This window comes from Oncorhynchus keta, chromosome 33 (genome assembly GCF_023373465.1).
Source record: "Oncorhynchus keta strain PuntledgeMale-10-30-2019 chromosome 33, Oket_V2, whole genome shotgun sequence".
Taxonomy (NCBI): Eukaryota; Metazoa; Chordata; class Actinopteri; order Salmoniformes; family Salmonidae; genus Oncorhynchus; species Oncorhynchus keta.
Genome location: NC_068453.1, coordinates 4,329,625 through 4,356,668, shown reverse-complemented (window position 1 = coordinate 4,356,668; position 27,044 = coordinate 4,329,625). Strand labels below are relative to the sequence as shown.

The window sequence follows — 27,044 nt, the reverse complement described above, 5'->3', positions numbered from 1 at the left end:
AATACACCCACTCACTACAAAGATATAGGCGTCCTTCCTAACTCAGTTGCCGGAGAGAAAGGAAACTGCTCAGGGACTTCACCATGAGGCCAATGCTGACTTTAAAAAAGTTACGGAGTTTAATAGCTGTGATAGGAGAAAACTGAGGATTTATCAACAACATTGTAGTTAATCAACACTAACCTAATTGACAGAGTGGGAAGAAGTAAGCCTGTAAAAAATGTAAATATTCCAAAAGTAATAGTAATAGGGCAAAGAAAATTGCCAATTCACTTTTTGTCTTGAAAAGTATTATGTTTGGGCAAATACAATACAACATATTACTGAGTACCATTCTCCATATTTTCAAGCATAGTGGTGGCTGCATCATGTTATGGGTATGCTTGTAATCGTTAAGGACTGGGGAGTTTTTCAGGACAAAAAAATGAACGTAATGTAGCTAAACACAGGCAAAATCATAGGGGAAAACCTGGTTGAGTATGCTTTCCACCAGAAACTGAGAGATGTAAATAACCTACAACACAAGGCCAAATCTACACTAGATTTGCTTACCAAGAAGACAGTGAATGTGGCTGAGTTTTGAGTTAATTCTACTTGAAAATGTATGGCAAGACCTGAAAGTTGTCTAGCAATGATCAACAAACAATTTGACTGAGCTTTTGAAAAGTATAATGGACAAATGTTGCACAATCCAAGTATGGAAAGCTCTTATAGACTTACCTCTAAATATTCACAGCTTTAATCACTGCCAAAGGGGCTTCTACAAAGTATTGACAGGGGTGTGAATAATTATGTAAATTAGATGTTTGTATTTAATTTCCAATACATCTGCAAACATTACAAAAAAATGTGTTTTCACTGTCATTATGGGGTATTGTTTGTAGATGGGTGAGGGGACAAAAATGCTTTAATTCATTTTGAATTCAGGCTGTAGCACAACAAAATGAGTCAAGGGGTATGAATACTTTCCGAAGGCATCATACGTACACTGAACAAAAATATAAACTCAACATGTAGTGTTGGTCCCAGGTTTCATGAGCTGAAATAAAAAATAGCAGAAATTTTCCATACACACAAAAAGCTTATTTCTCTCAAATTCTGTGCATGCGGCAGGTAGCCTAGTGGTTAGATCGTTGGACTAGTAACTGAAAGGTTGCAAGATCAAATCTCCGAGCTGAGAAGCTAAAAATCTGTTGTTTTGCCCCTGAACAAGGCAGTTAACACAATGTTCCTGGGCTGTCATTGAAAATAAGAATTTGTTCTTAAACTGACTTTCCTGGTTAAATTTTAAAAAATGTACATCCCTGATAGGGTGCATTTCTCCTTTGCCAAGATAATCCATCACCCTGACAGGTGTGGCGTATCAAGAAGCTGATTAAACAGCATGATCATTAAACGGGTTCACCTTGTGCTGGCCACTCTAAAATGTGCAGTTTTGTATTATAACACAATGCCACAGATGTCTCAAGTTTTGAGGGAGTGTGCAGTTGGCATGCTGACTGCAGGCTGGATCACAACCTGCTGTGATCGGGAGTCCCATAGGGTGGTGGTGCACAATTGGCCCAGCTTCGTCCAGGTTAGGTGAGGGTTTGGCCGGGGTAGGCTGTCATTGTAAATAAGAATTTGTTCTAAACTGACTTGCCTAGCTAAATAAAATAAATTAAACATCTGACGTTGATTTTCCATTAGAATTTGGTTATGCTTTTAGATGGTTGAAAGCATAGTGATAATACTTCAGAAATTCAACACACTTTTATCTGTCCTTTTGAGGGGGTGAAAATAGATTGTAATCTCATTGATCAACATATCAACCAAATATTACCCAATTCTTCTTGTTGGAATGAGGTGGAAAAAGGGGTCTGAATACTTTTCCGAATGCACTGTACATATGAAATAATAGGATAAAATATTCACCACCTATTGACAGTCGTAAATCTCAAGTCTGGATTCAGGCTATCCAATATTGTTACACTTCACCTTTAGACTGTCATTTGCTTAATCTGTCTCTCCTCTTCTGACCGTGACAACTCTTACTACCAGTGACTCATCCTCTTTGTTTGTTTGCACTCACAGCCATCATCATCACGCCCAGTGTGAAGATGGATCCGTCGACGGGCCTGTCCACTACCACGTCCGGTCTGCAGTACACAGCGGTGAAAAGCGACATGGGAGCCAAATTCACTTGCACCGCCAAACACAGCCTGGAAACACAGGTGTCCGCTCCCGAGACCTTCATCATTCACTGTGAGTGGACCACACTGCCCCCTGGAGGTCTTTGACCTGCAGTAGATGTACATGAACCTGTCACAGAATGAGTGATAATCATGTATTAATATAGTCTGTTTTCGGATATTCAGCACATGCTTTAATCAAACCTACAGCCCTGGGACGTATCCAGTAGGACCAAAATTGACGAAAATGTAGTATAATGGGAAAATACCCATACGGGAGAAAAAAAAAAAATATATGTTTAGATTAATGTCTTTAGGTTACATGTGAAGTATCTAAAATTGGACAGATAATGTATCTTTTCAAAACTATTTAATACATTATTGAATGTATTTAAAATACATAAATGTACGTACAATTTATATCACAGTATATATGTTAACTGCATCCCAAAAAGTATTTCATGTATTTCAAAAATGTATTCTGAAATGCATTAAGGAATATATTTTCACATGTATTTATCAATATACACTACCGTTAAAAAGTTTGGGTTCACTTAGAAATGTCCTTGTTTTTGAAAGAAAAGCACATCCATTTAAAATAACACAAAATTGATCAGAAATACAGTGTATACATTGTTAATGTCGTAAATGACTATTGTAGCTGGAAACGGCTGATTTTTAATGTAATATCTACATAGGTGTACAGAGGCCCATTATCAGCAACCATCACTCCTGTGTTCCAATGGCACGTTGTGTTAGCTAATCCAAGTTTATCATTTTAAAAGGCTAATTGATCATTAGAAAACCCTTTTGCAATTATGTTAGCACAGCTGAAAACACTATTGTTCTGATTAAAGAAGCAATACAACTGTCCTTCTTTAGACTAGTTGAGTATCTGGAGCATCAGCATTTGTGGTTTCGATTACAGGCTCAAAATGGCCAGAAACAAAGAACTTTCTTCTGAAACTCATCAGTCTATTCTTGTTCTGAGAAATGAAGGCCATTCCATGTGAGAAATTGCCAAGAAACTGAAGATCTCGTACAACGCTGTGTACTACTCCCTTCACAGAACAGCGCAAACTGTCTCTAATCAGAATAGAAAGAGGAGTGGGAGGCCCCGGTGCACAACTGAGCAAGAGGACAAGTACATTAGGGGGCGGTAGGTAGCCTAGTGGTTAGAGCGTTGAGCCAGTAACCAAAAGGTTGCTAGATCTGCCCCTGAAGAAGGAACACACACTGTTCCTAGGCTGTCATTCTAAATAAGAATTTATTCTTAACTGACTTGCCTAGTTAATAAATAAAATTTAAGAGTGCAGAACTGTCAGTGTACAACCTTGAACTTTAACCTCAGAACACAACATTACACATTAACTGGCGGGACAATCCGTCTCATGGGATGCCAAAAGGCACTAAGATAAAGCCACGCTCCCCAACAAGCCATGCACCAAGGCCTTTAATATGCTGCCTCCGCAACAATATATTTAGCCAAAATGCCTTTTTATTGTACTTGGCACATACCAAAAGCACTAACATGATTTTAAATGACTACAACAATGACTACAAACATGATACATTATCAGTAGTGGCCCCTACATCATGTAATGACCCCATGTCTTTCATGTGCATGCTCTCGTCAAGTTTGTTCATTTGTCATATTATGAGCATTGCAACCAACGTCCAATGGGCAGAACTTTACGAGTACTGGGTTGTTCCATGAAATGAGTTCCTTTGCATACCTTTTGATATGTTAAGTAGAAAGTATGCACCAATATTGCATTTTAAAATCCTGTTATATGAACTTTAAGTACTCTTTTAATATAGACCACATGAAAAATTCAATACATTTCTGTGCATTCTCTGTGACTTACGGGAAGATTTTAAGCCACTAACCCCCCAAAATACTGTTTCATTGCTTTGACTAAGTTATTTCTCACGATCATTATTTATTAGTGATTCATGTCCCTCATTTTAAGGTCAACCTTGAACTGAACTGTTTTAATATGGTGAAACTATTCCTTCTTAAATATTTATTTCAAAAGAAACATTGAATATCTAATAGTCAAATCATAGTGCAAAAGTAGGTGCGCTGGTTCTACTCTTTTTGGCAATTCTCTGGTGTTTTGTGGTAAACTGATGCGGGTCGAGCATAACGCGTCATAACACATCCTGTATACACGTCGATAGATAGACTAGACATGTTTTACGAATAAAATAAAAATGTGTGCTTGTTGTGTGTGTGAAAAGTACAGTAAATGTAAAATGCACATAAAATCAACAGTGTAATGTTTGGATTCAGTCTTGTCAGGTATTTCTATTTATTAGGAATCCCCAGCAGCTACTCTTCCTGGGGGTCCAAACACACCAAAGCACCCACATTAAATATAAAACAAAAGAAAAAACAGTGAACTATGTTTGTACTGAATGAGCTAAAGATAAAACAGTACATCATATAACAAACATCCTTACACCACCACATGTCCACAACACAAAATGTTCAATACCACCATACAACAATATCACATTGTATGTGTATGCGCGTGTCCATACCTGTGTGTGTCTCTTCAGTCCCCGCTGTTCCATAAGGTGTATTTTTACCTGCTTTTTAAAACCTGATTCTACTGCTTGCATCAATTACCTGATGTGGAATATAGTTTGATGTAGTCATTGCTAATGATCATGTAAACTCAGCAAAAAAAGAAACGTCCTCACTGTCAACTGCGTTTATTTTCAGCAAACTGCCCGCTAGGCGGGCAGGTGCGGGCAGCAATCGGTTGAAGAGCATGCATTTAGTTTTACTAGCATTTAAGAGCAGTTGGAGGCCACGAAGGAGTGTTGTATGGCATTGAAGCTCGTTTGGAGGTTTGTTAACAGTGTCCAAGGAAGGGCCAGATTTATACAGAATGGTGTCGTCTGCATAGAGGTGGATCAGGGAATCACCAGCAGCAAGAGCGATATCATTGATAAATACAGAAAAAGAGTAGGCCCGAGAATTGAACCCTGTGGCACACCCATAGACTGCCAGAGGTCCAGACAACAGGCCCTCCGATTGGACACACTGAACTCTATTTGAGAAGTAGTTGGTGAACCAGGCGAGGCAGTCATTTGAGAAACCAAGGCTTTTATGTCTGTCGATAAGAATGTAGTGATTGACAGAGTCGAAAGCCTTGGCCAGGTCGATGAAAACGGCTACACAGTACTGTCTTTTATCTATGGCGGTTATGATATCGTTTAGGACCTTGAACGTGGCTGAGGTGCACCCATGACCAGCTCGGAAACCAGATTGCATAGTGGAGAAGGAACGGTGGGATTCGAAATGGTCGGTGATCTGTTTGTGATCTTGGCTTTCGAAGACTTTAGAAAGGCAGGGCAGGATGGATATAGGTCTGCAACAGTTTGGTTCTAGATTGTCTCCCCCTTTGTAGAGGGGGATGACCGCGCAGCTTTCCAATCTTTGGGAATCTCAGACGATACGTATGAGAGGTTGAATGGCTAGTAATAGGGGTTGCAACAATTTCGGCATATAATTTTAGAAAGAGAGGGTCCAGATTGTCTAGCCCAGCTGATTTGTAGGGATCCAGATTTTGCAGCTCTTTCAGAACATCAGCTATTTGGGTTTGGGTGAAGTAGAAGCAGGGGGGGTCTTGGGCAAGTTGCTACAGGGGGTGCAGAGCTGTTGGTCGGGATAGGGGTAGCCAGGTTGAAAGCATGGCCATCCGTAGAAAAATACTTCTTGAAATTCTCGATTCTCGTAGATTTATCGGTGGTGACAGTATTTCCTAACTTCAGTGCAGTGGGCAGCTGGGAGGAGGTGCTCTTATTCTCCATGGACTTTACGGTGTCCCAAATCTCTTTGGAATTAGTGCTACTTGATGCAAATTTCTGTTTGAAAAAGCTAGCCTTTGCGTTCCTAACTGACTGTGTTTATTGGTTCCTGACCTCCCTGAAAAGTTGTATATCGCGGGGGCTATTCAATCTATCTTTCTCTTCCCCTCTCTCTTTCTCTATCCTTACTCTGTCTATCTCTCTTTTCTCTCTCTCTCTCTGGTCTCTCCACTCCCTTTATACCTCTCTGAATCTGGCTTTTAGATCCAACAGAGAAGTTGAGCCTCCAGGTGCTGGCGAAGGCTCCCATCAGAGAGGGCGACAACGTGACGTTGAAGTGCAATGCGGACGGCAACCCTCCTCCAACCAGCTTCTACTTCAGCATCAAGGCAGGTTTCCCTCTGTAGTGTCTGGGGGATCAAGGATTGAGATACCAATATTTATATAGAAAATATCTGGGTTCAATTTAATTCTGTGGGGCCAAGCCATGTGGACAGTACCCCACTGTTCGTGACAGAATGTCACCGTTACCTTAACCATCCTTCACCCACCTCTCCCTGTATCTCTCCACTCCTTCTCCCTCTTTCCCTCACCACTCCTTGTCCCTCTACTTTCTTTCACTAGTGGCTGTCTGCCTGACAATTTTGGTACGGTAACACAATGCAAACCTTTCCCCCTACCCTCAACAGGGCCAGAAAGTGATGGTGAAAGATTCCGACACCTTCACTCTGACTGCCGTTACGCGCAACAGCACCGGAGACTACAAGTGCTCGCTGGTCGACGATGACAAAATGGAGGCCTCGGAAAAGGTTGTCGTGAGCTGTGAGTATAGACAACATATTTGTTGCGCTGTGGATTTAAACAAAGCTTCAAGGATAGTGTTGTGAGCACTCGCTGAGACTTGAAAGGAGTGAGCAGACAACATCTTCAGTGTTTCAATCTTTATTTTGCACTTTCTTAACAAGCTCCTTTATCCACTGTAAATGAAGTCACAGGAGCAAGGGAAGGTAAATGAAATATATCTTCAAAAGGATTAGCTGGGAGGGGAGTGCAGTTTGGGTGGGCAGTGGGAAGAACTAATTAACCTTAACCCTAAACCTAACCCTATAGCGCCAAACCGTAACCCTAAAATGAACCCTAGCTCCTAACCCTAAACCTAATTCTAATACTAATTCTAACCTTAGACCCCAATAGAAATAGCATGTGACCTTGTGGGGACCAACAAAATATCCCCAGTTGGTCAAATTTTTGGGACTTCTGGTCCCCACAAGAAAGATCACCGACCATTTCGAATCCCACTGTACCTTCTCCACTATGCATATATATATATATATATATATATATACACACACACACACACACACACAGGTGTGTTTAGTCCTTAGTTCAAAAGGCTAAGACTGTCTTGTGAATATAGCCACATCCCCGTCTCGCCACATTTCACTCATCTTTAGCAAAAGCTTATGTCCCGCTCCTAACAACTAAATGGTGTGTGAGGGAGAGACAATAACTTTGCTGGAAGGGGTCCTGGGAGAAGAGGGTTCTGAGGGAACGTGTCCTCCCTGAATCACAAAGTCACCAAGTTGCGGGACTGCTCATGGCACTGGGACGTGAACCCATAACCTCTGCGTTTTTGTGGGGGCTTTGTTACCAGTGATAGGCACAACACAATGAGTGTACAGGAACTCTGAACAATCCTTCCCCTCTCTCCTCTCCACCCCCATTATCCCTAGACTTGGATCTCAGTCTCAGCCCAACAGGAAAGGTCCTTAAGATGGTCACGGACACCTTGCTGGTGAAAATGGAGCAGGACTCCTCCGGCGACGCTAAAGTGTCATGGACCAAGGTAAAAAAAAATAAAAAAAAAACCTTTTGCTAGAAGGCTGAATAGTTACTGAAATCCAATAACATCATACTAACAATGGCATCTTCTGTCGACAAAACAGCCTTTGCAGTATTCAAATTGCACCCCGAGGAAAAAAAAGGCTTTCATTCAACCTGTGTCGCGGAAGATCCACGGTGATGGAAATGAAAAGGTCCTTTCTGATTGAGCATATACAGCGTTACCGTGAATGCTTGGGAATATTTGCCTTTACATTTCAATCACCCTATAGCACGGATCTTCCGCGGTATGGATTGAATCGAGCCCGAAGTAACATTTAAAACAAAAAGACAACGCAGTGAGTTTCGAATACTACCCATGATTATGCCCAGCGACATACTGCATATATGAAGTAAATGTGTGTGAGTAAGCCAGGATTTGACTGTTGCTTGCTCTAATGAGTCTGTGTTCACTTCACTCTCCCAGGACAACAGAAAGCTGGACGAAACGCCTAGGTTTGACAATGTGACGTACGCTGATGCAGGGTTCTACGTTTGTGAGGTGTCCGTTGCAGGCATCAAGCGCAGCCAGTCCTTCCAACTGGTAGTAGAAGGTGCACATCCCTTTTCTCTCCCTCTTTGATATTGGTTCCCAGGTTGACATTTCCTCCAGTTTGAGTTGGTTTAAAGCGATTGATCTCTCACACGTTTTCAGACCTCAAAGGTAGCCTAATGTCAATCTGTTATGTAGTTTCAGCTGTATGTCTCAGTGCCAAAAATGGAAAGATAAGCACTGTTGAAAATTATAAAAATGCTATGGTGTCTAAAATGTTATTGTCCATGTAAATGAGCCATATACTGTAAGTCAATTTACACAACAGAACTTGTGGTGACATCTCAACATTTAACCACTTTCTGGGACTGAACTGAAAGCAAGTCATTCAGTAAGCTGTGCACAACCAACCTGGTGCTGTGTGTCTAACAGGCACACCGGTCATCAAGAAGATGACCGAGCACCATAGCGAGGATGGCAGACACAAAGTTCTGACCTGCGAGGCCGAAGGTGTGCCCCGGCCCAGTGTCCAGTGGAGCGTCAACGGCACAAATGTAAGTCTGCCGTGTGTGTTTTGTCATTTACAGACAAGCTTGTGCCACTGTAGTGACGTCCCACTAAGTGAAGCCGGTAAGGAAGCCTTGTCTGAGACAAAACGGCCCATAGGGGCAGGAGCCTGAGGCAGCTTGATGTACAGGACCGCTAGTGCCAAGAAAAGAGGCACCAGGTCCCATTTTTAAAGTCTTTGGTACGACTCGGCCGGGGATCGTATCCCCAACTTTTCAATCTCTGGACATACACTCTTAACCACAAGGCCACAGAGTCTGACACAACTCGCTTATTATATCATATAACTACACTGTACAGAAATATAAATTCAACATGCAACAAGTTCAAAGATTTTATTGAGTTACAGTTCATATAAGGAAATCAGTCAATTGTAATAAATCAATTTCACATGACTGGGAATACAGATATGCATATGTTGGTCACAGAAGAAATGGCCTCACAATGGGCCTCATGATCGAGTCCCGGTATCTCTGTGCATTCAAATTGCCATTGAGAAAATGTCATTGTAATTGTGTTCATTGTCCGTAGCTTATGCCTGTCCATACCATAACCCCACCGCCACCATGGGGCACTTAGTTCACAACGTTGACATCAGCAAACCGCTCGCCCACACAAAGCCATACATGGCGGTTGTGAGGCTGGTTGAACGTACTGCCAAATTCTATAAAATGACATTGGAGGAGGCTTATGGTAGAGAAATGAACATTAACCTCTCTGGCAACAGCTCTGGTGGACATTCCTGCAGTCAGCATGCCAATTGCGTGCTCCCTCAAAACTTGAGACATCCGTGGCATTGTGTTGGGTGACAAAACTGCACATTTTATTGTCCCTAGCACAAGGTGCAACTGTGTAATGATCATGCTGTTTAGTCCGCTTCTTGATATGCCACACCTCTCAGGTGCAAGGACCACAAATTTGTGCACAACATTTGAGAGAAATAAAGCTTTTTGTGCATATGGACAATTTCTGGGATCTTTATATCAGCTCTTGTAACATGGGACCAACACTTTACATGTTGTGTTTATATATTTTTCAGTGTATATGATAAGCAAGATGTGTCAGACTCTGGTATCATTACTGACAAAAATGAAAAACAGTGCCCCCAGAAGTATACCCACCCCTTAACGTTTTTCACATTTTTGTTGTGTTACAGCTTGAATTTAAAACGAATTACATTTAGATTTTTTATGTCACTGGCCTACACACAATACCTCATAATGTCTAAGTGGAATTATGTTTTTCTACATATTAATATAAACGAAAAGCTCAAATCTTGAGTGAATAAGTATTCAACCCCTTACTCCTGAACTTATTTAGGCTTAACAATTTGCTGAACAAGTCACACATTAAGTTGCATGGACTCACTGTGTAATAGTGTTTAACATGATTTGTTTCATCTCTGTGCCCGCCACATACAATTATCTGTAATTTCCCTCAGTCGAGCAGTGAATTTTAAACATAGATTCAACCACAAATCCCTGGGAGGTTTTCCAATGCCTCGCAATTTTTGTTAAAACCTTCTTTTTAACCTTAGGCAAGTCAGTTAAGAACAATTTGTTATTTACAATGACTTCCTAGGAACAGTGGGTTAACTGCCTTCTTCATGGGCAGAACGACAGTTTGAATCCCCAATCTAACAACCTTTCGATCACTGGCCCAAGGCTCTAACCACTAGGCTACCTGCCGCCTCAAAGAAGGGCACCTATTGGTAGTCACTACAAAGATACAGGTGTCCTTCCTAACTCAGTTGCCAAAGAGTTGCCAAAGAGGTGACTAAAACCGTTACAGAGTTTAAAGGCTGTTATAGGAGAAAATTTAGGATGGATCAACAACTTTGTAGTTACTGTACAATACTAACCTAATTGACAGAGTGAAAAGAAGGAAGCCTGTACAGAATATAAATATTCCAAAACACGCATCCTGTTTGCAACAAGGTACTGTTAGGTTCTAATTTTCAGAGTAAAAACCTCAACGGACACTATGGAAGTTTAACCAAGTTTATTCTCCCAGACAAAACACGCTTCCACCAACAGAAGTATATATACTCCAATTTAGATGCACTCCTCCTTCTCTCCAACCCTTACCCATCCATGTGGCATGAGTCCTCATAAACTGATATCCCTACAATGCTACTAAAGTAACCCCTGCTACTACTAACATGGCCCATGACTATAACCTCCTTCAATTACTGTCCCTACAGCGACTGCCGTGAGAATAACTCCCGCATGGAATCTGTCAAGTGTTCGATGGCTGTTAGGTTGGATATTCTTCCAATTTCTAACAAGACTCTGAGTCACAGGTGTCTTGAAATCTTTATCATAGTGTCTGAAATGCCACCACTATCTCTTCTACTCTCACCATGATCTGGGTATGAGTAATGTTCAATTTCACTTTATAATCGTCCCTATATTGTGCACAGTTAGCTGTCCTCCCTCTCCTATGAGCTATCTCCTGTAACGATATACATAGTGGTATCATTCCCAGACTATCACCACAACCTTCATTTATGAGCCCCCACAGATCTCCACCGCAGTCACGTTCCATCCCACGTAAACAGCCTTATGTAAACATTCCGTCTCAAACACAGGCGTTGTGTGTACCTCGCCTCCTGCTACGGATACGTTTACACATATATCATTCCATCTAACCCATAACACACTAGTCACTACTCCTAATGCACTTCTAGAGTTATAAACATACTAACACATTCTCAAATCAGTTAGTCAACATACACCAGTCCCTCCTCTGGAACAATGAACACTCTTATGTTCCACGGAACATAAAAACATATGGGCTCGAAAAGGAAAGAGAAAAAAAAGTACATGTTTTAAATAACTTCACACCACCCTTGATGCGACTAAAACTGGGGAAGAACCGTCCATCCGTTATGTTCAATACCCATGCTACGCTGGTCTCCCATGCCGTCTCCTTCATTTTCATCCCTTGGGTGTTGTTACAAAACACCGACTGTGAGCCGTGTATGCAATGAATTATACAGCCATCTCAGCATCATCAGCATCATACAGCATCATCCAGCCATCTCTATGCATCGATGTGATTTAACATAAACATTCTGATGACATAGTAAAACAAAAAGAGAACAAAATAAAGACCTTCATGGTTGACCCAAGCTATCATCCAGTGAGTTCTCTAATAAACCTCCCTGTCGGAGGAGAGATAGAGATAAGGTTTCTGGAGCCTCCCTAGGCCTAATAACTTTTAGCAGTGCCCCCACCCCTCACCCCCCACCCCTCACCCCTCACCGTATGAAAGCAAGTCTCTCTCGCTGTATCCGAATCATAACTTAAAACATTTTAGAAATGATCCAACCCAAATTTAGAATGCCAGTCCTCAGTGCTTACTTTTGAGTATGACTCAAATTCCAGTTTCTCAACCTAGCACACATCATCCCGGTGAGAAGGTACATTTATAAAAGGATCCTTTTATAAAAGTATTAACTCTTCTCATTTTACAACCCCCCTTTGTCCCTGTTTTCCTGTCGAGAGTGGCCTGGTAATGAAAGATCGGTATCTCAATGCAGTCTTAGTCTAAATTGTTTGCCGTGTGTAGACCATCCCCCCTCTCCCAGCACTTATCTTTCTAGCGTGTCTTCTTCGGATAGCGTTACAGTTCATCTTCCCAACGGCACATATAGCTCTTGCCGGTCACATTTGATGGCCCTTGATCATGTCCCGATTTCAATATCCAAAAATAGATACATCCGTTTCCCCCACGTACACAAGTCTCTCACCTGAGCCATTTCCTCTCTCCACGCTGACTCCATACGCGCGGTCTCAGCACTACTGACGACCGTACCCAGTTTTGGCTCCGACTCAGATGGGAGAGTTAAGTCACTGTCGCATTGAATGCCTTTGTTGCTCTTTCTTCAGCCGGTTAGGGAGGGTTTTGAGGTTCACACACACTGCTTGTTTGTGGTCAAATTGTTCCTACCATGCATTAAGACACGATCTGACATCACCTTCCATGATAACCTCAAGAGAGGACAGATCAGAACAACAGTTTAGTTCAATTCATTTCTGTTTCATGAAATCCAGACAAGCATTGACTATATGACAAATTATTACATTCCCAATTGTCTTAATAACATTATCTCTACGACAAATGTCAAAGAGCATAACAACATACTGTTACTGTTGAAACCATTTTCAAGCTTGGTTCATACTCCCCCGTCTTTTACTGGTGAAGAATGACCAGATCAGGGAGTTCCCCTCGGGGAATCCCACACTCCAGTAGTCCCAATCTGGTGAACTTTGTTTATTGAAACAAAACAAAAAAATGAAATCAGCAATACACATATCACAATCCATCTGGAGTAACTGTCATCCCTTATTCACATATTTTCCCCTCTATATGCAGACTGAACAAAGTACATTTGTAAATTTACCCAAATCTCTTGATAGTATCACTAATATTTAATAAGCTTACGTCAGAGCTTTGTGAATTTTTCAAATTTGCACCCTTATGTAGGTAGACCTGGCCCCACCCACATCCGTTCCACACGCCGGAGGGGGCTGGAGGCAAAGGACAAACAAATAAGTGCTACCAAATAGAACAATATGTATTTCATAAATATTACAAAAGTGTATAAATAAGACGTATTAAACACGTCTGTAAGACCACAATGAGGACATGGCAAGTTTTCATAAATCATTGGGTACGTCGTACGGAAAACATCAGAGTAATCTTCAATAGGCATATAATTCATGTTCAAATTCACAACATAACGTACATGGGCATTTCATCATTAAGTCCTTTAGGAAATAATGTCTGGAGGGTGGAAATCCCAAAACATTCTCTGTTACTCAGAGTATTATTAATATAACCCCCCGTCCGTCCGTCCGATATCTTAACTTTCTCTATGCCACAAAATCTAAAGGTAGAAATGTCATGCTTCAGGTCATTGAAATGTACTGCGACTGGATAATCCCTGTCGATTCTCCTGATTTAACTTTTATGTTCACTAATTCCACCTTACACTCATTCTTCCAATATCCGATAGTCCCACATCTAAAACAGGGAATTATCACCCTACGTTTTTATATAGGTTTTTTTTGCTGTGTTTCTTTGTCTTACCTTGGTCATTGAAACCACCACTGATAGTGATTTTCACTGTGGCCGTATTAACCCCTCGCACGTCTGCGACGTGACCGGAGTTATATTCCACTCTCAAAACAGTTTTCTCCGTTTCATCCACAACCCCCACAATTGTCGATTTGATCACAGGTTTCAAACCTGCCATCAAAGCCGAAGTGCGAATTCTATCAATGCACTCCTGTACCCAGTCTTTTTGTAGCTCAGTACATCTATTAATGACTCATATTCGAGCCGAATTGGTCGAATACTTGTGCGCTTCTTTCAGCGCTTCCATGGCTTTATTAAAATCCTCTAGCTCCGCTTGGAGAATCGGGGCCATATGTCACCATATCAGTAGTTATTATTCCCAAACCTCTCTCATCGGTGTCCAGGGTGTTTTAGATTTCTTCACTCCCGTCTCTAATAGACACCTTCTATTAACTATTTTCCAAGGTAGTGATTTTTTCAGGATAAAAAAAGAAACGGAATGGAGCCAAGCCAAGCATGGTGAAATCCCAGAGCAGTTTCCTTCCTCTCCGGCAACTGAGTTAGTAAGGACTCCTGCATCTTTGTAGTGACTGGGTGTATTGATACACCATGCAAAGTGTAATTAATAACTTCACTATGCTCAAATAGATATTCAATGTCTGCTTTTTAAATTTGAGCCCTTCTTTGCAAAGCATTGGGAAACATCACTAGTCTTTGTGGTTGAAACCTTTCTTGAAAATCACTGTTCGACTGAGGGACCTTACTTATAATTGTATGTGTGAGGTACAGAGTTGAGGTAGTCATGTAGGTAGTCATGACTTGTGAAGCACATTTTTACTCCAGAACTTATTTTAGGCTTGCCATAACAAAAGGGTTGAATACTTATTGATTCAAGCTTTTTATTTTTTATTCATTTGTGGTGCCAATATATTTGACCACAGCTGTAGATTTAGACATTTGTTTAAATTTGTACGTTTTAATGTGGTGTAGGCATACGTGCGTACATGTTAGAAAAAGCGTGGCTGAAGTCTATTGTTGGACTTTTCATATGCCTGTGTGTGCTCCTTCTAAACGCCCCAAATGGCTTTGTTCTATCAGGAGGAGAATTCCTATATCAATGGCAAGGCAACTCACAAGATCACGGTGGTGCCCACAGGAAACCTGACCATCACCTGCATTGCGACCAACAAGCTGGGAAATCACTTCATGGCCCTCAACGTCTCCTCCTGTGAGTGCACCTGTGGCGACTGCAGCTAACAAGTGCCAAACAAGTGCCTAACCTACAGTAGCGTACTGTACCTACACTAACTCCTGGTCACTTCTCTCGAACACTAAATCACAGCCCACTTCCCTCTTAACTGCTAACTTACAGTAGCCTACACTACACCCTTCCCACTTGACTAATGCAAGCCTACAGATGAATGTCAACTTTACCCGTGGCTACTTCTCTTTTAAAAGAGTGTAATACATCAGTTAATTCAATGTCTGTAAACTGTTCATGGTTCTTATTGATATGCATTGTTATTTTGACTTTATCCATAATGAAGGCCAGTGACGTGAAAGTTTAGTGAAACTAATCACATGGGAATCGAACATTTGAAAAACAGACATGCTGCGGTAATAATTACATAACCGATGTTCTATAGTTATACAAGTCCTGTGTATGGGGCCCTATTATGTTTTGGATATTTGGGGATGATAGAAGTGGGAAAAGTCACATGACTTTCCACTTACCTTGGTTGTCAATTTGTAGATGCATTGGCCTATACAGAGGGTAAATAGGTAAAAACCAATCAACAACCGCCGAGTAAAGCGGTTGCTCTTTAAACATAGATGATTAGATTGTCACCATGGTAGGTATGCTGAAGGCTAATATGCTGAACTTTACAGATTAATTTCATCCACTGAACATTGTGCCATTGGCTGTTCCTTTCTCATCCCTTCTCTCTCTTTCCTTCACTGTCTCTCTTTCTGCTCTGCATCGGTTTGATTTGGTTTGGTTTGTCTTTGTCGAGCATAAAGAATGATAGAGGCCTCTAGTGGCCAAAATGCAGTTTTACCATGGGCAGTGCCATTGAGGGCTTCCACCATTTTAAAATAGTCAATGTAGTCAACTGGGTGGGGATTCCTATGAGTTGTAACCTCAATGGCACTGCCCATACTGTATATAAAGATGAGTCCTCTATCTATCTCTATGGTGTCAAGGTGCTGGACTGTCCCCCCTTATCTCTTCCTCTCGGGGTCAAGCTGCATTACATTTCCTTCTCACGACTTCTGACAAAATGGACTACTGTTGCTAGAGTATACAAAGCAAAATAAAAGTGCCTAATTTCCACTTGCTTGCTCACCAAATCTACACTCTTCTGGCTGATTTGGAATGGTTAGGGTTTGTTTGACTTTTTTTATAGCAATTTCAGCTGTTACAGTTTTTCTGCTTTCCAACTCATGGAAACAGTACCCAGTTTAATTTCTATATATAATTAATAATGTATATTATTAATTGGAATTTAATTTAATTTTATATCTGATTTCAGTAATTAAGGACGAAACAATACCAGGAAAAGGTAAGATATCCCCCTAACTCCCCAATTTGAATTATTTGGCTTGAAAATGGCTGCCCAACTAATATAATAAATAATAATAATAGGTACCGTTTAGCAGACGCTGTTATCCAGAGCGACTTAGTCATGCATACATACATTTTACAAATGGGTGGCCCTGGGAATCAAACCCACAATCCACAAACTGAACCATACAGGGCCACCAACTACCAGGGTTGGTGTGAATGATATATTTTATCCTTTTAAAGCCCATCATTTTCTATGAGTATTACTTAATTTGAAGCGATAACAACCCTGTTGACTATTGTGTAGAGGTGAAAGCATCTGGTACTGGATTACACTGTATCTTCTGATACCTAGACTCCTGAGAGCCTTTTATTTATTGATTTAACCTTTTATTTAACTAGGCAAGTCACTTAAGAACAAATTCTAATTTATGGGACTCAATCACGGCCAGTTGTGATACCACCTGGAATCAAACCAGGGTCTGTAGTGACGCCTCTAGCACTGAGATGCAGTGCCTTAGACCACTGCGCCACTCGGGAGCCTTGGATGGCTTTGTTGACGCTCTTGGGGATTGAACAGCCCGGCATGACAAACCCTTCTCAAATGTCATCCCCATAAACAACCAAACAGCAGTAGTGCTCATACAAACATGGCTCCCACATCTTCATTTAGTTTTGCTTGCCCACTCATACAGTACTATTCATCTTTGTGTGTGTGTGTGTGTGTGTGTGTGTGTGTGTGTGTGTGCGTGCGTGCGTGCGTGCGTGTGAGATAGAGAGAGTAGACAAGTGTTTTTGCTGGTGCACTGTTTGACATGTTGTTTTTGTTTGTAGGGTCACAGGATGACAGTTCGGACCAGGCTTTACTGATTGTGTTAATTGTTGTTGGGCTCATCATAGCTGCTGCTCTTGTGGGGCTGTTCTATTGGCTTTGCATTATGAAATCAAGGTACACACTTACACATATCATTATATTTTGGTTGTATAGTATGATCATATTCCTGCCCAAGACAAAAAAAGGACAGATTTATTAAGCATATGCACTTATCTTTTACAAACCTAAACGTTGAGGGCAGAATAAAAAGGTATATTAAAGATTGAGAACGTATAAGACATTGAAGTAAATGCAAACTTTGCTCCTGGTGCATTGGCTTAGTAAGTCTAGCCCAAAGTGTAATAAGTATATTACAATGAGGGAAGAATTACATAAAAATAGGAGTTTTAAGTAAAGTGAATCTCTTCTTCAGACGAGGGACCTGGAAAACAGGAGAGAAGGAAGCCGGAACGTCCGAAGAGAGCAAGAAACTGGAGGAGTGCAAAGCTAAGGTGTAGGGACAGCCGGGCTGTACTCGAGAGACGAAGAAGGTATGCACTGACAATGCACTGAATTGATCATTTTTTAAATATAATTTGACATTTACCTTGCCTTGGTGGCGAGACAAGTTTTTCTGTTTTGATAAGAAATCTTGTTTTTATAGGACTCAACCATACAGTTTGATGCTTGATTATTTTCCTGTTAAAAATGAGTGCATTGATTTCTGTTTCAGGAAATAAGTAGAAGAGCCCTTGACCTTTGGAACGACACCGAAACGAAGGCATTTAATTGGCTTCCAAATGAGCAGCATGTATTGCAGAATGCTTCCTATAATCCAGATTAACAGTCCCACCCACAGTCTCAAGAGGAAAAAAAGATAAAACATTTGGTGTTGTTCATTGATTTTCAGTCAGCACTGAAGACTGCTTCTCATTTTCTTTTTGTGTTCCTGGTGAATGCTCAATTGTTTAGCGTATTGTGATGGTGTGGTGGGTTTATGTCTTCTCTTTTTTTTCCTGTTTTTAATTTAGTAAAATAATGTCAAATTCACTGTACACTTTTTAGGTGAGCTAGCTGCTCTACACTACTGTTACCCTTCTGTTTCTCGAGGTTACATTTCAAATCTTTGCACTCAATTGTTTTTGAAGCTGCACCTTTTTTTGTTACTCACCTAAATGTTCTTTGTTATCCCCCTGGGGGAAAGTGGCAAATGGAAAGGAAATATCTGGACATTCTTCTTTTAGTGTGGCAGCCATTTGCAAGTCTCACCAATTCAATTATTGGGGTTACACTTTTTGTTGTGCTGGACAATCAGAAATTGGCTGAATCACAATTACGTGTTTTATTTTAGTGCAACTTGTCTTAGCGTAAGCCATTGGGTCTCACTTACTAGCTACAAACTAAATAAGGTGAGGAAAATGTCTCATCCCAATTTCTAAGATACAGAATAATATATATATATTATGACTGTTGGTTGTCGGTGTAAGTTTGGAACCAACAAACTGAATGATGCTAGCCTCAAACATCTCCACAAAATGCAAATCAGCTCACTTTTATCTAATTGGTTGATGGCGTAACCATGCAAGACATTTGCAGGTCAGATTTGCCAGCCGTTCTGCGCAAAAAATGTAGCTACCTTTTTTGTTTTTCTGAAAAGTTTTGCCTGACTTTGAGTTACACATGTTGTGAACTGTTATTATAAATGTGAGAAAAATGGAGCATTCATATGAATCTGCTGACATTGCCCCCTCTTTTAGCTGTTGAATCAGATATAGTCATAACACTAATATATTTTTGATTTGTGCATCTCTCTGATTTCAGTTAAAACGGTGTTGTCTCCCTCTCCGGTGTCATACTGTAGTGAAAGGCCATTTTACTTAGTGTATTTATTCATGTTTCTGTTTTGCCGTTTGAAGGGGTTCAACTGTAAATACGTCAGGTGTGAATGTCCAGCTTGTGTTGTGCTCTATTTATACTGTGTGAGACATGTCAGGTTAGCTGCACTTCGGCTTACTAGAACCACCACATTCTGATTTCAACCTCAAACGTGCATTATTTAAACGGTTGAAAATGTACTGTATGGTGGAATGAGAGTTACATGGAGAGAGGGGCGTATAAAACAATTAGAGATTTTTTTGTGTGTTTTTGTTTTTTAGGATCTGAAGGACTTGTAATTGAAACGGTGAGGATGATGATGATAGGGAAGTATGATAGGAAAGTTGTGTTTCCATGCATTTAGTTAATTTAGTATAATCAGGTCAACAGTGAAACCAAAGAGGGTAAGATGAGAAGGCCATAAAAGTATTGTGGATACTGAATTTTGTTTTTGTACTTTTGTTGAGAATAAAGTGTACATTTTTTAAGTAGTGTTTTTTTTTCTCCAAGGTATGTCAGCACCAATTTAAACAAAAACACATTTCCGTCATGTTTTGTTGTTCGAGATTCTTGCTGTAATGAAAAGCGCTATGCAAATTAAATGTATTAAAGCTACACTGGTTACACGTTTCATATATGTTCAAGTCAGACAACCACAGCAAATTTAAGCTTCAACTTCAAGTCAGACCTTCCAATATTATGCCAGCGTCGTCCGGGTTAGGGTTTAGCCGGGGTAGGCCGTCATTGTAAATAAGAATTAGTTCTTTACTGACTTTCCCAGTTAAATAAAAATAAATGTAAAAAATGAAAGACTCGTGTTAATACTGGCTTTTATGAAGAAAATGTTTTTTTCTAAACAAAACAAATCACTGGTTACTTTAATTACTGAACAATGACAATAATCATGAAGTGAAGGCTTTCATAATGTACAAGTTAATTGCACACATCACAATGCTTAACACGTTCCACAATTCATTTTCATCAAACAAAATTCATGGCAGGAGAGAGAGAAACAGAATGAGAACCTCCCCATCTAACCTAATGAAGGCCACTTCACTTCCCCCATCCATTTTTAGGAGCCAGATGGAATAAAACATGTTCAGTTTGAGACTTTCAAGTTTAACGATGAAAAAGAATTAGACCAGTGCAAAATGAAGCTTCAAAGAGGAGAGGAGAAATAATGCAGTTATTGTATTGAAACTGACAAAGCCAGGGTTGGTACTGTAGTAGGTAGTTGACACAGGGGAGTGAAGGGAAAATGCCTCCTTTGTTATTAATGGATTTTTGGGGCATTCCTGTTGATATTGACTTGAACCCTTTTAAAATTCCTGATTGTGGCTAACGACGCAAGAGTCACATTAGGAGCAGCGTAGTTGATCAGAGGTTTTCTCTGAAAGACACCTTTGTCAAAGCAATGCACCCTGGAATTCGGACGTAGAGTTTGTCTCCGGTTGTGTGGGAATGCGTCTACATATTTCGGCGTACAATAACTAGGCAACAAAAGGACAACGGGATTTCAAAATAATATTGATTAACACTAACAACACAATGTATATTCATTTGTAGAACCAGTCAACGCAAAGGTATTGGCTCGGTGGTATCATTTTCTATCTTAATTTTTTCACATAAAAAAAAACAGACGTTTTTTTTATAATCTAAGAGCAAAAGTGTACTAATAATGGTTTGTGCCTTGAGCGGAATGTCTCGGGAATGCATGTGCCCCCTCAAGTTAACATACTTTCAGTGTGGTTGTTGTCTTTCACTGAAGAAATCAAAACAAACACACACGTATGCACATGCACGCACACACACAAGGCTGTATCTGGTTTCATCTGTGGTTCTGAGACGAGAGGAACCGTTAAGGGTCATGTTACTGTCCCACCCCGTTCCTTATTATATATTCGCCAGGTTGCTTCTGGAGGAAGGAAGTGGAGAAGGCAATAATTGACTTCCAGAGTGGCTTAATGGTGCCTCTGCTACCGACCTGGGAGCTTCTGGGAGTCAATAACAACACTCAAAAGCCTCCCTCTCCCAGCGTCTTCCTACAACAACAACAACTGCACCAGCTCATTAAGGCAGAGAATTCAGCTAGGGCACCAGGAACACCATCTTTACTGGACTGCACACTAGTATACCTCTCAGAGAGAGAAGGATAGAGAGAGAGGATTAGGGGATTGAGAGAGATGGACGGGCCTTTAGGTGTGTTTGAGACAGATGGAATAAGGACCATAGGCAACAATGGCAATAAACATAGAAGAACATGAGCCGAGGCCAGTTTGTTACAGACACCCCACCCCTGATTGGCTGATTATGAAAGGCTGGGGGGTGGGCAGGTGGGGAGGGGGATCAGCAGCAGTGGTGGCACGAGCAGAAGGGTAACGCAGAGGCCAGCACTGGCAAAGCTCGCCTGAATTCTTTCCTTCACAGGATTAACATGCTGGTAGACAAACTCTGTTCTCTGTCTCTCTGATTCGATTTAGCTTCGAACAGATAGTTGTGGATGGACTCCCGATCTGTGGGAAAATGCAGTCCACGGATCAGCGTTTTCCAAGCTTACCATCTTTTTTTGGTCAGAACGAGTTAGCGAGGGATAACAAGGTAAAATAAGCCCTTTCCTTCTACTCTAGCGCACACAGAGGCACAAGTTGTCTCCTATTTGGGTCCCCATCTCAGAGTTATAGTTTGAGTCTAGGGGCCACTAAGGCAAACTCTCTGAGAATGTTCCGTGCCACATCCACTTTGTTCTGAGCAATCATGAGTGCCCTCTTCACATCCTCGAAAGAATAGCCCTCTCCCATGAGTTTGGCGATTTTGGCATCTGTACTCTCACTGGCTGAGTCCTGCCCATGATTCTTCCTCTGATGGATGTCCGGAGGGGTCTTCCGAGGGAGCGGCTTAGGCGGCCTGGCAGGTGCCTGCAAATAATCTACATCCACTGCAAAGAAAATTGAATGGGTAAGTCAATGGATGAAGGGTAGGTACAAAACTTCTTTCAAGTGGCTTTTATAGCATAAGTGGTTTTAAGAGCTATTCAAAAAAGTTTAAATAATTATCAATAATGGATTCATGCATATGTATTTATTATGCCAAGGCAGTACCTTCTCTTCCTCGGGTCTGAGACAAACATTACGGCAGTAATATACACTATAATACAACTTTGAAACATTAAAATACATTTTACAAATGATTTCACAATACATTAAGTGTGTGCGCGCCCTCTGGCCACTACCCTACTACAACACAATCCAGGTGTACACGTGTGTATAGTCTGTATGTTATGTGTGTTTGTATGTGTGTGTTTGCAAATTTTCACAGCCCTCACTGTTCCATATGGTGTATTTTTAATCGGGTTTAAAAAAAATCTGATTTTACTGTTTGCGTGAGTTACTTGAAGTGGAGTAGAGTTTCGTGTAGCCATGGCTCATAGTCTGTTCTGGACTTGGGGACTGTGAAGAGACCCGCTGGTGACATGTCTTGTGGGTCTTGTGTAGTTTAAACAGACAGTTTATTAGTTTAAGAAGTATCAACATGTCTATATTTTTGACGAAAACAAGTAGTTTGAGCCATGAGAGATTGACATGCATTTTATTAGTGTTAGCTCTCTGTGAACATTTAAGGGCTAGCCGTGCTGCCCTGTTCTGGTCCAGTTGTAATTTTCCCAAGTCCTTCTTTGTGGCACCTGACCACACATGTGACTAAACTAGGTCATGTAGGACCTGACTTGTTTATATTGTTGTTATGAAAGGAGAGCAGTGCTTAATTATGGACAGACTTCTCCCCATCTTAGCTACTGTTGTATCACTATGTTTTGACCATGACAGTTTACAATCCAGGGTTACTCCAAGCAGTTTAGTCACCTCAACTTGCTCAATTTCCCACATTATTATTCATTACGAGATGTAGTTGAGGTTTAGGGTTTAGTGAATGATTTGTCCCAAATACAATGCTTTTAGTTTTTGAAATATTTAGGACTGGCGTATTTCTTGCCACCCATTCTGAAACTAACTGCAGTTCTTTGCAATCAATTCAGTTTCTGTAGTAGCTGACGTGTATAGTGTTGAGTCATCTGCATACATAGACACACTGGCTTTACTCAAGGCCAGTGGCAGGTCATTAGTAAAGATTTTTTGAAAGTAAGGGGCCTAGACAGCTGCCCTGGGGAATGTCTGATTCTACCTGGCTTATGTTGGAGAAGCTAACATTGAAGAACACCCTCTGTGTTTTGTTAGACAGATACATCTCAATCCACAATATAAGAAGGGGGTGTAAAGCCATAACATCTACGTTTTTCCAGCAACATACTATGATCAATAATGTCAAAAGCCACACTGAAGTCTAACAAAACAGCTCCCACAATCTTTTTATTATCAATTTCTCTCAGCCAATCATCAGTCATTTGTGTGAGTGCTGTGCATGTTGAATACCCTTCCCTATAATCAGGCTGAAAGCCTGTTGTTCATTTATTTAATGTAAAGTTTACAAAGGTTTGGTAACATGCTTTATTGGTCAGCTATATGAGCCAGTAAATGGGGATGTACTATTATTGGGTAGCGGAATGACTTGTGCTTCCCTCCAGGCCTGAGGGCACACGCTCTCTAGTAGGCTTAGATTGAAGAGATGGCAAATAGGATCGTCCGCTATCATCCTCAGTAATTTTCCATCCAAGTTGTCAGACCCCGGTGGTTTTTCATTGTTGACAGACAACATTAATTTGTTCACCTCTTCCACACTCACTTTATTGAATTCAAAACGACAGTGCTGTAAGTCTTTCATTATCTGGTCAGTTATACCTGGATGTGTTGGTTCGGCGTCTGTTGCTGGCATGTCATGTCTAAGTTGCCAATGAACAAATCATTAAAGTCATTGGCAATATCAGTGGTTTTTGTGATGAATGAGCCATCTGATTCAATAAATGATGGAGCTGAGTTTGCCTTTTTGAACAAAATTTTATTTAAGGTGCTTCAAAGATTTGTACTATCAATCTTTATATAATTTATCTTTGTTTCATAGTATAGTTTCTTCTTCTTTTTGTTCTGTTTAGTCACATGATTTCAAAATGTGCAGTAGGTTATGCAGCCAGACTTATTTGCCATTCCTTTTGCCTCATCCCTCTCACCCATAACATTTTCTAACAATTCCTCATCAATCCACAGATATTTAACATTTTTTTTCCATACATTATTGTTTGTTGTATTTTAAATAATTCAAAAAAGTGAAACTATTAAATAATAAAAAATCCTACAGTATTAAATTGTACCTTGGGTGGGGGGTAATGGGTCGTACTCCTGGGACTGTGATGTCCGGATAGGGCTCTTCATGTTGTCCCCCGTTTGTCTCCTCACAGGGGGCAGAGGGGCCACAGCGCTCAACATATCAAACACAGTATCTGAAACCAAACCATTTACAACTGTGAGGGGAAAAGATGGTCTACACTTCAAACAATAACTGCATGTTTGTCATCTATCCACGTAGAATTGTGGACTTTCGTTTTTTAAATTACAGTGTATGAGAGTGATAGATGCAAAGACCTGGCAGATGTGCAGACCAGGTGGCACAGCGAGAGGAGCTGTGACCCACTGGTCTGGACATGCTGTCGCTATAATTCCATATTCCGTTCTCCTCCAAAGCGAATGCATATATTGGTTCTCTCAAATGTTATCTTTTTCCTGGGAAGTTGAGAACGCTGGTTGTTTAGATTTGAAAATCAAACAGTTGTAATGAACGGGGGGGGCTGTGTGTGTCTGTGTGTGGGTGTTTGAGTCAGAAAGACAGGGAAGAACCAACCAGTACAAGCAGAGCCCCATTCATTATTGGGGCTTCGTGCCGACAACATCAAAACTAACTCCCTAGACTCTGAAGTCAGGAGAACTTCCGAGTTTGATATCAGAGATATGCATTTTGTAGAATCAAGCTTTTTTAAAGGACAGTGGAATAGGGAAGCGGCAGATTTGTGGCCATCTGATGGATCTAACCCTTGCCACTGAGGGTATATGTGGTTCAGAGTTGGTAGTTTTATCACTAGACCAGATTCTGGCACTCAAACTGCTTTTCTATTGCTATTCTCGAGTTTGGAGGGAAGAAACAGCTCACCGGGGGTTAACAGGAAATGGTCATGTCCGGAGGCAGGCCGGGGAGCTCGTGAGCAGGAGGGGGACGAGGAGAGGCCTGTGAAGCTGTGTCTGACGAGTGAAGGGGGCGAGGGCTGTGAGGGAGGCAGGTTGTTGAACAGCTCCTCTGGTGCTGAGACATAATAGTGAGAGGACAAGCAGATAATGGGCTAGGGTTAAAAGGTAATGTTACCATCTTGGTAATCACTGCATATGTTGGCTTCATCGGAAATTACCTTTAAAAGGAGCATAGACGACAAAGCGAGATCGTATTGAATTGGCCAAACTTAATTCCTGGAGGGCCGCCTGTCTGCTGTTTTTGTTATTTCCTCCCAATTAATGTAAATTAAGACCTAGACAACCAGATAAGGGGAGTTCCTTACTAATCAATTACCTCAATTGAAAAAACAAACAAGGAGCGAAACATCAGTTTGACACCCTTGGTTTATGCAGTTACTTTCCAGTGAAGGCTTGTTCAGACCTTAGATCATTTAGTTTTACCAATGAGAAGGGAAATGTCCACAACAGTGTGACAGATAATCTAAAGATTTCCCAGGGGTAATTAAAAGATTTCCCAATTTTACACATTTACTGTCACAGATACATTCACTACTATGGATGCACATTTTGGGGACTATTCAGAGGTGGAAACTTTCTAAGGGAATTAACGGGAATATATGGGAATTAACGGAAATATATGCAAATTAATACCATTTAAATGTTGATGTCTTTTGCATTGGATATTTTACCTTATCATAAGTAGACATAATTGCAAATGATTAAATCCTTACAATAAAAATCAAATAAAACATTTAGTTACGAATTTAACTTGAACAAAATGAGTTGACTTCACATGGGATGATTTCACTGAACAACAAAAGAAAGAGAATATTGAATGATCCCCAATGATCCATCGCATCTCCCAAAAACATTTTCAACATTCATCTGTAAAATGATAGTCTAGAAACTAAAGCTTTGGTTGTCTTTCACTCAGGTTTCCATGTCTTCTCCCTGGACCTCCTCAATGTCCACTACCTTTGGCTATTGGATGTTCTAATAGGTACTTAAGTATTACCAGCCTAATCTCGGGAGTTGATAGGCTTGAAGTCATAAACAGAGCAATGCTTGAAGTGTAGAGCTGCTGGCAAACGCAGTAAAAACCTACACACCCGGTTGATATATTATCGAATATATATTTTAAAAACAACCTGAGGATTGATTATAAAAAACGTTTGACATGTTTCTGTTAACATGGATATTATGGATATTATTTGGAATATAAGTGACCGCTCTTTCCTGTGGATTTCTGAACATAACGCGACAAACAAACAGAGGCATTTTGGGTATAAAAATAATCTTTATGGAACAAAAGGAACATTTGTTGTGTAACTGGGAGTCTTGTGAGTGAAAACATCCGAAGATCATCAAAGGTAAACGATTCATTTGATTGCTTTTCTGATTTTCGTGACCTAGCTACTTAATGCTTATTGTACATAATGTTTTGTTATGCTATCGTTAAACTTACACAAACGCTTGGAATGCTTTCGCTGTAAAGCACAATTTCAAAATCTGAGACGACAGGTGGATTAACAAAAGGCTAAGCTGTGTTTTGCAATATTGCACTTGTGATTTCATGAATATTAATATTTTTAGTAATATTATT

At 40.6% G+C, this 27,044-nt stretch overlaps 2 protein-coding genes and 1 long non-coding RNA gene across 5 annotated transcripts in view; 1 reads left to right on the top strand and 2 right to left on the bottom strand.

The window, feature by feature from the left end:
* The window catches only part of alcama (activated leukocyte cell adhesion molecule a), a 64,300-nt gene extending 44,411 nt beyond the window's left edge, over positions 1-19,889 (top strand). The window contains exons 6-16 of the mRNA XM_035748413.2: positions 2,074-2,244; positions 6,258-6,382; positions 6,683-6,815; positions 7,727-7,839; positions 8,302-8,428; positions 8,800-8,921; positions 15,118-15,247; positions 16,554-16,583; positions 17,420-17,534; positions 17,833-17,950; positions 18,133-19,889. Coding sequence (XP_035604306.1) covers positions 2,074-2,244; positions 6,258-6,382; positions 6,683-6,815; positions 7,727-7,839; positions 8,302-8,428; positions 8,800-8,921; positions 15,118-15,247; positions 16,554-16,583; positions 17,420-17,534; positions 17,833-17,917 — 1,151 coding nt within the window. The 3' untranslated portion in view covers positions 17,918-17,950; positions 18,133-19,889. The remainder of the gene's footprint in view (positions 1-2,073; positions 2,245-6,257; positions 6,383-6,682; positions 6,816-7,726; positions 7,840-8,301; positions 8,429-8,799; positions 8,922-15,117; positions 15,248-16,553; positions 16,584-17,419; positions 17,535-17,832; positions 17,951-18,132) is intronic.
* LOC118366069 (uncharacterized) overlaps positions 1-27,044 on the bottom strand; it is a 232,255-nt gene that overhangs the window by 59,169 nt on the left and 146,042 nt on the right. The window lies entirely within an intron of this gene.
* The window catches only part of cblb (Cbl proto-oncogene B, E3 ubiquitin protein ligase), a 146,441-nt gene continuing 139,484 nt past the window's right edge, over positions 20,088-27,044 (bottom strand). For both annotated transcript variants that reach the window (XM_035748412.2, XM_035748411.2), the window contains 3 exons: positions 25,365-25,514; positions 24,532-24,660; positions 20,088-22,209 (listed from right to left, as the gene is read on the bottom strand). In XM_035748412.2, the coding sequence (XP_035604305.1) occupies positions 21,950-22,209; positions 24,532-24,660; positions 25,365-25,514 (539 nt within the window). In that variant the 3' untranslated portion in view covers positions 20,088-21,949. The remainder of the gene's footprint in view (positions 22,210-24,531; positions 24,661-25,364; positions 25,515-27,044) is intronic.